The sequence below is a fragment of the Felis catus genome, chromosome B3, assembly GCF_018350175.1.
Source record: "Felis catus isolate Fca126 chromosome B3, F.catus_Fca126_mat1.0, whole genome shotgun sequence".
NCBI classification, from domain to species: Eukaryota; Metazoa; Chordata; class Mammalia; order Carnivora; family Felidae; genus Felis; species Felis catus.
This window is the reverse complement of record NC_058373.1, coordinates 100160021-100170310: the sequence shown is the minus strand read 5'-3', so window position 1 is coordinate 100170310 and position 10290 is coordinate 100160021. Positions and strand designations below refer to the sequence as shown.

The following is a 10290-nucleotide window of genomic DNA, read 5'->3' as shown; positions in this document are numbered from 1 at the left end:
AGGATAAGACAGAGAAAAAAAAAGACAGCTCAGTTTGGTTCAATCCGATAATATTTATGAGCACATAACATACCAATATTTTAAACTCCCTGGCCCTTGTTCTTTTTCTGTCACCCATCTGGCAAAAGTCCAACTTCAGATGAACCTCCTGTCTATTTTCCACATGGCTGCTCAGAACAGCCCTGTTTCTTTTTTATATGCACCCGTAAGACCATATCCCTCTTCGTCAGAAAATGTACCTCAACTTGTAATTTTACATTCATAAGCATGCTTAAATGTTTAGTGTCTTTTCCACCTAGTAGTTTATAAGCTCTAGAAAAACAAGGACTGTGACTATTTCTTGCTTATTATTGTATACCCAGAAGATGATTATATATATAAATTATTGAATGAATGGGTGTGTGAATATATCAGATATTATAATAGAAGCAGATACAAAAAGACTAAGAAGAGTCATCAGTACTCTAGGACCTTAAAATATCATACAGTAGAGGGATGTCTGGGTGGTTCGGTCGGTTAAGCTTCTGACTTCAGCTCAAGTCATGGTCTCATGATTTGAGAGTTTGAGCCCCTCATCAGGCTCTGTGCTGATAGCTTGGAGCCTGGAGCCCACCTCAGATTCTGTATCTCCCTCTCTCTCTGCCTTCCCCTGCTTGCACTCTGTCTCTCTCTCTCAAAAATAAATATTAAAAATTTTTTAATATAAAAAATAAAAATAAAAATACCATACAGTAGAGAAAAAGAGTTTTTAGGAAACTAGGCATATCTTAGTTTGGGGGGGGTCACTTAAAATGATGTCATAACAAACAGTGATGAGATAGATTTAGATCTTCAAAAAAATATTACGGATAATCTCCTAATCTACTTACCTATGATGTGTCATTGATGGGTGCCACGGTTTTAAAATACATACACAAATTCTTTAATATTGCCCACTTCAAGAAGTAGAGCCTAATTCCCCTTCCCTGGATCTAGCAACTTGCTCTAGAAGAGTCGAATGAAGTGGAAGTGACGTTATACAACTACTGAGACTAGGTCATAAAAGGTATTAGGGCTTCCTCCTTACTCTCCCTTGGATTACTCCCTCTGGGGGAAGCCAGCTGTCATGCCATGAGGACATATCAACAGATCTATGGAAAGGCCCACATGCCAAGGAAGAGCCAGCAAGAAACTAAGGCTTCCTGCCAGCAGCAATATGAGTGAAGCTTCTTGGAAGCAGAGCCTCCAGCCCTAGGGAAGCCTTCAGATAACTGAAGCCCTAGTCTTGATTGCAGCATAGTGAGAGACTGAGTCACACAACCCAGTTCAACTACTCCTGAATTGCACAAAAGTCCACAAAAACTGTGAGGCGATAAATATTCATTTGTTTTAAGCTATTAAGTTTTGTGGTAATCTGTTACACAGTGACAGATAACTAATAGGACAGGAACTGATTATTCTAGAGAGAAATTGGGAAACAGTACCAGATAGGCAAGTAGCAACTACTTTTGCTTGCAGATCAGCCACAACACTTGAGTTTTTGGAAAATTGTCATCCCAAATATCTCTCCCTAAATGCCCACGAGAATTCATGTAATTAAATGTATCTATGGCTAAGCAGTAAGTTGTTGAAGTAGGAATAGAAGTTGGAATTCCTAGACTTCTGGGAAATACTCTTCTTTAATAAAGTAATACATAAAGACCTTTTTAAAAAAGTACTACAACACTTTGGGGTGCCTGGGTGGCACCCTGGTTGAGGGTCTGACTCTTGCTTTCTGCTCAGGTCATGATCCCATGGTCGTGGGATCCAGCCCCACCTCAGACTCTTTGCTGAGTGTGAAACCTGCTTAAGATTCTCCTTCTCTCTCCCTCTCTCTTTCTCCCTCTGCCCCTCCCCTGCTTGCTCAAGCACGCATACTCTCTCTCTCTCTCTCTTAAAATTTAAAAAAAAAAAACTAAAAAAGTAAAAAGTACTACAACATTTTAGATTGGGAAAGAGGAGTCCATTGTCCCACCCTATTCTACCCCTAGGTCCCATTCCCCAACCCTTCAACACGTTTCTTCCATGTTTTCTTTGTAAATAATATGCTTATGCTCTATTTCTTGATAGATCAATTTTAGGATTTATCTTTTCACTTGCTAATAAGGAAGATAAAGATTTAGCATCCTTATATCACTTCAGATCCCTACTTTCCCTACATCTGTCCTCCAATACATATAATATACACAAGTTTGGTTAAATCACATCCCATATTTGTCTCATTGTGGGGCTGTATAAATCAAGCAATATACAATAGTTACATTTGTTTTATTGTAAAGGTATTTGAACTTCCAGGACTTAAAAGCTGCCTCATTTTTTTAAAGTTTATTTTTATTTATTTTGAGAGAGGCAAAGACAGTGAGTGGGGGAGGGGCAGAGAGAGAGAGAGAGAGAGAGAGAGAGAGAGAGAGAGAGAGAGACAGAATCCCAAGCAAGCTCCATGCTACCAGCACAGACCCTGACATGGTGCTCGAATTCATGAACCTGGAGGCTCATGACCTGAGCCAGTCAAGAGTTGGACACTTAACCCGCTGAGCCACCCAGGTGCCCTAAAAAGCTGCCTCATTTTTTAGATGCTCTTCTTTTTTTTTTTTTTAAATCACTTTTCCCCAACTTTACAATATAATTATTAACTTCCTCTGAGTAGTGTTTTCCATAAAGTCAGTCACATCAGGTGTCCGTCCAGTTTACATGGCGACACTCCTCCTGAGGCCTCCCTCCTCGCTCTAATCTGGGTTCTAGGGCTGTCTTCTCAGAAGTTCTCTTAAGTCCTGTCTTGGGTGCTATCTCCTCTTTCTGGACACCCATGTCTCCTCATTTCTGGTTTACTCCTTTGGTTGGAGCATATCCTCCCATAATTTTCTGAGAAAGGATTTAAAGATGTACATTATTCTTCATACATAACAATATCTTAATTCTATTCTCAGGCTTGATTAATAGCTTGGCTGGCTAAATGGCCTTGCTCCATTGTCCTGGAACTTCCAGTGCTTCTGATTCTGATCAGTGCCTTTCTGATTCTTAATTCTTTGTAGGATATTGGGTGTTTTGTTTTTCTGTCTGAAAATTTTATCTGTCAGGGGAATTTTTCATCCAGTGAACTGGGCACTCAGTGTCCCTATCAATCTAGATAGCCATCCTTCATTTTTGGCTATTTTCTTGAATAACCTCTAAGATGATTTCCTCTCCATTTTCATGTTCTCCCTTACTGGTACCCTTATTAATCAGACTCTGTTCTCCTTTAATTAACCTTCTATTTTTTCCATCTCTTTTTATTTATTTCTACCTCTTTGTCTTTTTATATTGCTATTTAGGAGATTTCCTCAATGTTTCTGTCAAAACTTTTTATTTTGGCTATCATATAGTTTCCAAGATCTGTTTCTTGCTCTCTAATATTTCCTTTTTATAGACTCCTGTTCTTGCATGTTTGATGATATTGATTATAGCTTTTTGTTTTTTCTTCCTTCCCTTTTTTCATTCAAAGTTCCTATTTTCTTATTTGTTTTGAGCTATGTCATGTTGGAGGCTTTCCTTAACAACATTGTGAGCCTTGGTTTTCTGATCATAGACTGAGGCATTAAATAAAAAGGAAGTTGAATTCTGAGTGTGTGAGTAGGGGGACTAACTGTTCTGTTGTTTCAGATGCTGTTGTTTATTCCTAGAAGAATTCTTCACTCTCCTTTTAGAATAGGAGAGGGAGGGGTCAGGCATGAGGCAGTGAGTGGAAAGCAGGTATGCATAAGGTCTGCAAGTTTTGGAGCTGAGAGTTACATGTGATCTGCTAGAGGTAGGGGAGACGTTTTAACATTCAGCAGGGAGGGCCTTCACTTACTCCACCCTTTTTTTTTTTTAATTAAAAAAAAATTTTTTTAACGTTTATTTATTTTTGAGACAGAGAGAGACAGAGCATGAATGAGGGAGGGACAGAGAGAGAGGGAGACACAGAATCGGAAGCAGGCTCCAGGCTCTGAGCCATCAGCCCAGAGCCCGATGCGGGGCTCGAACTCACAGACTGAGAGATGGTGACCTGAGCTGAAGTCGGATGCTTAACCGACTGAGCCACCCAGGCACCCCACTTCACCCTTTTTTCACTTTGGAACTCTGTCTGGTCTACTTGGAATCATGCTGAGTCTAGAGTCCCTCAGTTTGGAGCCACACTTGTTTCTTGACTGGATAATCTTGATATTGAAATGTTTTCTATATGAATTTTAGATAAGTTTCTTTTGTTTTTTTCTAACCTATCAGGTGGTAGTTGAGCTCCTACTTTGTCACCAATTCTCCCACATCCACACCTTTTGTGAATTTTCTCTTGTCAATTCCAATTCAATTGTGTCCTCTGTCCCATCCAGATTTACTTCTGCCCCAAATGATTGCTTTGCCTGTAAGCTAATAGTGTTTGTTTAAAACATAATCACACATTGCCCTGTGACATCTCATGCTGTTATCTTTTCAAGTTCATTAGTTAATTTATGTGTACATTCATTAATTCACTCAGAAGTCATCTTGTGAAGCACACACAAAATGCTAAGTGCTGGGCAACCCGAGACTACCGAGGCAAGTTCACTACCCCTCTGTTGAAAGGGGAAGAAATTCTACATAAATACTGTTTGATTCCATGTGCTAAGCACAATTATATGAACTTATGGAACCAAAGAGGAGAAACCTAATCCAGGCACAGAGGAGTTACAGAAGACTTCATGGAGGTAGCAGTTGCCTGAGCTGAATCTTAAAGGAGTTAGCCAGATGAAGTGAGAGCAGTTGGTGTGGGACAGGGCAGAAGACATTTCAGGAATGGAAATAGGGTGAATAAAGACATGGAGGGTGGAAAAAAGGTCTATGTGGGGAATTGTTAATAGTTGAGTGACGGTAAGGCAGAGAGGTATTGGAGATCTAGCTAGAGAAAGAGGTGAGGCCAGATCATGACGACCTTGAATGTCATGCTGAAAATTTTGAATTTGAGTCCTCAGATAGTTGGGAGCATTGAAGATTTTAAACAGAGGTGTGACATGGTCAGATTTCTATTTTTTAAATATTTAGTTAGTTATTTAGTTATTTATTTATTGAGAGAGAGACAGAGAGCAAGCTGGGGAGGGGAAGAGAGAGAGGGAGACACACAATCTGAAGCAGGATCCAGGCTCTGAGCTGTCAGCACAGAGCCTGACGCAGGGCTCGAACTCACAAACTGCGAGATCATGACCTGAGCCGAAGTCGGATGCTTAACTGACTGAGCCACCCAGGTGCTCCAGATTGCTATTTTTGAGAAACTAGGCTAGCATGGAGGCTGTTTGGAATAGGTGCAAGCCTAGAGGCTGGACGATCATTTAGGAAACTGTGACAATAAATCAGGTGAGTGACAATAAGGGCTGAAACTAAGTCCTTGGTCATAAAGATGAAGAGGAGGGACTAAATTGAAGAAAGAACTGGCAAACTTGGTTGATCAATAGATCAACCAATCTATTCATTGGTGAAAAAGTGGGAGAAACTGAGGGTGGCTTCCTACTTTCTAGGTGTCTAGATATGGATGGTGGTGTGACCAAACATTTCTAAGAAAAGCAGATGGTTGTGTCCAATAGGCAGTTGGATTTTGAAGCTCAAGGGAGAGATCTGAAGTGGAAAAATAGATCTGAGAGTCATTGGCAGGGAGGAGGTATTTAAAATCATGAGACTGGTCAAGTTTCTCCAGGGGCGAGTATAGAAGAAGAGGACTGGACAGAGAATAGAATCCTGGGGAACACTCACATCTTAGAGGTGGGCTGGGGGAAAGCCCACGAAGGAGACAGTTAAATATTAGAAAAGTATAAGGAGGGAGGGGTGCCTGGGTGGCTCAGTCGGTTAAGCATCTGACTTTTGATTTCAGCTCATGTCATGATCTCATGGTTCATGGGATCAAGCCCGTATTGGGCTCTGTGCTGACAGCATGGAGCCTGCTTGGGATTCTTTGTGCTCTCTCTCTCTCTCTCTCTCTCTCAAAATAAATAAACATGCTTTTAAAAAAGAAATGTGTAAGAGAAGAGAATCTGGAGTGTTTGGTACATAGAAAGTAGAATCGAAGGAAGGAGAAATCAGCATTGTCAAAATGCAGCAGAGATTTCACGATCTCATGAAAATGGTAATTAATTTGGCCGTAACAAGGCCAGGTATAGAGGAGTAGGAAGGTAGAGTTGGAAATCAGGCCACACAGTGGGGTAAGGTATAAATGGGAACTTATCAGTTTCTACTATATGTAGCTTGTTCTTCCAGGAATATGAGGGAGAGGAGGTGAAGATAGAGCTTAGATGGTATTTCTCCCCCAGCTCAAATAATCTCAAGCATCTTGAGAGAAAATTCTAGCAATGTACCATGTGCACATTTATAGTCAATGAATATTAGATAAATAGATCTAATAAAACCTTTAGGTTTTTACTTAGCCTTTTTTCCTCTTGAGTGTCATAATACTCCTTTTCCTTGACCAAATTTTTCTCTTTAAATTAGTTCCTTCTAGGGGCGCCTGGGTGGCGCAGTCGGTTGAGCGTCCGACTTCAGCCAGGTCACGATCTCGCGGTCCGTGGGTTCGAGCCCCGCGTCAGGCTCTGGGCTGATGGCTCAGAGCCTGGAGCCTGTTTCCGATTCTGTGTCTCCCTCTCTCTCTGCCCCTCCCCCGTTCATGCTCTGTCTCTCTCTGTCCCAAAAATAAAATAAACGTTGAAAAAAAAAAATTTAAATTAGTTCCTTCTAGCCTACTCAGTGCCAGAAAATGTTTAGGTACTGAGAAGCTCCCTACGTAAATCTCCATGCCCCATTTTGAGAAATTGGGCTCAAGCCATTTCCTGCTTTGGTCATTAAAAATAATAATAACAGCTGTTGTTTACATAGTAATCAGAATTCCATCAAGAAATGCTGTGTACACTAAATCTAAGTTATGTTGTTGTTACAATCACTAGTATTAGAATAACTAGATGGCCTTGTTCATCTGTAAAAAATTTAATGTTGTTTAGCTAAGGTATAATAAAGTGGAGGCTGGACTTTTGGAAAGCAAAGGTTGAACTATGTACCCTGTGGGTGCTCCTTAATAGTTCCTGAATGACTAATGAGTTATTGCCTAGGCCCTAACACAGGTGAGATGACTGTCAGAGAAGGCAGAGTGGAAAAACTGAACTCACACAAAGGACCAAATTGAAGGATTCTTAGGGAAGTGTCAGTGTAGTTACATCAGGTGCACAAAACTGTATTTTGCACATTCTAAAGTCCCTTACAAATCTGAAAGGAAAAATGATAATTATCAAGATAATAAAGCAAAATCCAGCAATCCCACTTCTGGGTGTATATGAAACCATTATCTTGAAAAGGTGTCTGCACTCCCACGTTTGATGTCGCCTATTCCCAATTGCCAAAGTTTGGAAACAACCTCAGTGTCCAACAATGGCTACATGGATAAAGGGGGTGTGGTATACATATACAATGGGTTATTATTCAGCTGTGAGAAAGAAGGAAACCCTGCTGTTTGCTACAACATGGATAGGCCTTGAGGGCATCATGCTAAGTGAAATAAACCAGACAGAGAAAGACAAATGCATGGTTTCACTTATATGTCAAATTAAAAAAAGAAAAATAGGGAGACTTTGGTAAAAGGGTATAAAGCTTCTAATATAAGATGAATAAACTCTGAGGATCTAATGTATAATATGGTGCCTATCGTTGGAAACACTGTATTGTAAAATTGAAATTTGCTAAGGGAGTTGAACTTAAATGTTCTCACCAAGAAGGAAGAAAGGGTAAATATGTGAGATGATGGATGTGTTAATGGACTTGATGGGGGGAATCCTTTCACAATGTTATCTGTATACCAAATCATTATGACATACATTTAAAAATTTATTAGTCAATTATACCTCAATAAAGCTGAAAAAACAATAAAATAAAAAATAGTCTTATATGGTGATTGTTTCTGATTACAAGGTTGCTAAATTTGTTGTGGGCAAGAGTTCAAATCTTAGGAATGGAAGCTTTCGTCCTGAGAACATTGACAGTTTTAAGCTCTCCCAAATTACAGGCTTATTGCATCAGCGCGAAATCCAGAGCTGATTCATGTTCAGATTGCTTCCTTCTGCAGTTTTAGGCTTTATTGTTTAGTTTTTCCATTTTCATATTATGTCTCTTATTTTTGATAGATATTTTGATATCTTCAGATATTAATACTGTAGCCAGTATTAATATATACTATATACATTAATGTATATAATATATATATAATATAAAACATTCATTCATTTTACAAACACTTGCAAAGAGAAGCTTTGTTAAGGTATTGAGAGTCACAGGTATGTTTGTGACATAATCCCTGCTTAAGGAGTTTAAAGAGATTACGATTCAGTTGTAGAAACATGAAGTAGAAATGTCATCAAAGATCACCTGCTAAGTTCCATGGGGTGTCTCTCCATGTGCAGGGATTGGGCCTTCTGTATCTTCGTATCTGTAATGTCTAGCTCAGTCTGGCATAGAGTAAGTTTATTGAATCAAAACTCATGTAGAGACTGGAAATGGATGAAGAGGAAACCAAGAAGACCACATAGAAGAGGGAATGAGTGAGCTGGGTTGGGCCCTGGAGAGATAAATAGATCTGTACACAGGTCTGATGAAAACGAACTTCCTAGGTAAAGAGGGAGATTGGATTAATAAGTGATGGACAGACCATAGGTTATGGGCATTGAAGTAAGAAATAATCTGAGTTTGAGTCTCATCTCTATCATCCATGTGACTTTGAGTAACATATATAAACTTTCTACGCTTATTTTTCTCAGCTAGAAAACAGAAGTAAAACCTATTTGGTGCCTATCATATCCTAAGCTACTTCATTAAATGGTGGCTTTTAAAAAATGACATACCAAAAAATTTTTAATTTGAAATTTTAATGTGTAAGGTGTTGGGAAGCTTTCCAGTTTCACCATGAAAATTTATCCTGGGGGGGGGGGGCTTTTAGACTAGACCCATGGCTGGGATTTATAGGACATGGCTCTCTCACTATCCAGCTCGCCCCTTGCTCTCACATCATCGCCTCACTCTGGGCCTGTTTCCTCCTATGAAATGAGAGGGTAGTTTCCACCTGTGCTGACGGATACAGAGCCACTCGCTACATTTGACTACGAAATGTGGCTAGTTTGCATAAAATGCACACCAGATTTCAAAAACAACACATAAAATATGTATAATTTAATATTGAGTGTATTTTGAAATGTTTTGCACATATTGGGTTGAATAAGATAGATTATTAAAATGAACTTCACCTGTTTCTTTTTGCTCTTTCGATGTGACGACTAGAAACTCTATTATGCAGCCCTGGTCTAGGTTATCACTCATAATCCCTTTCAGCTTTAAGACTGTCAGGGACACTGTGGATGCGTAATTGGTACGGTTTGACTTCCTCGTCTGGAGAGACGGAAGGATTGGCCGGGACTGCGCGGGGTGGGGCGGGCCCTGCGGGGAGACCCAGACCCCTCGGGTTTCTCGCTCGCTCGCTCGCGCGGTGGCGGCGGGAAGGACCCCCAACGCCCGCGCTGGGGTTGCGGCGGGCGCGCCGGAGCCAGGCTCTAGGCACCGGGCGTTGGGGGCCGGGGACGGGCGCGGTGCTCCGGGCGGGGCCGAGCCGGGAAGCGGGCTCGTGCGTCAGCCTCACGCGCGGGAAAGGAAGCCGACCCGAGGCCCCGGGCGGCCGGAGCGGGCGCCTTGGCACGTCCGCAGGCTCAGCCGGGAGGTGGCGGCCGCTGAGAGGCGGGAGAGCCGAGGGCGGGCCTGGGAGGAGGCCGGGAGGTGGGGCGTCGCCGGGGGCCGGCCCGCGCGGGCTTCATCAGCGGACGCGCGGCCTGCGCCCGAGTGCTGGGACCGGGAGGGGCCGGGCGACGAGAGGCCAGAGCGGCTATGGGCCGCCGCTGGGGCTTCCTGATCGGCCTCGTGGGGGCCGTGTGGCTGCTCGGCTCGGGTCGCGGTGGGCAGCAGCCCCCGGAGACGGCGGCGCAAAGGTGCTTCTGCCAGGTGAGGGTTGTGCGCGGCCGTGCGGCCGCTCCCGGTGCTTCCCGCCTCCGCCCTGCGCTCCGTCCCGCGCACCCCGGCAGGTGAGGGGCTAGGAGTGCCTCTGTGTCTCCACCCTCCGGGATGAGCCCCCCTGAGCTTCTGCTCCCTGGCCAGGCTCAGCCCTCTGCGGCTTGCCTGGCGTGGTCTGTACAGGTCTTCCACCGCAGCCTGGACGTCACCGTGCCCTCCGGCGCTTCGGATCCGTTGTGGGGGGAGAGGTGTGGGTGCATG

The 10290-nt window shown here is 42.7% G+C and overlaps 1 protein-coding gene across 1 annotated transcript in view; it reads left to right on the top strand.

The window, feature by feature from the left end:
• The first annotated feature begins 9801 nt into the window (after positions 1-9801).
• The window catches only part of ERO1A (endoplasmic reticulum oxidoreductase 1 alpha), a 47829-nt gene continuing 47340 nt past the window's right edge, over positions 9802-10290 (top strand). Inside the window, exon 1 of the mRNA XM_023255690.2 lies at positions 9802-10020. Within this exon, the coding sequence (XP_023111458.1) occupies positions 9907-10020 (114 nt within the window). The 5' untranslated portion in view covers positions 9802-9906. The remainder of the gene's footprint in view (positions 10021-10290) is intronic.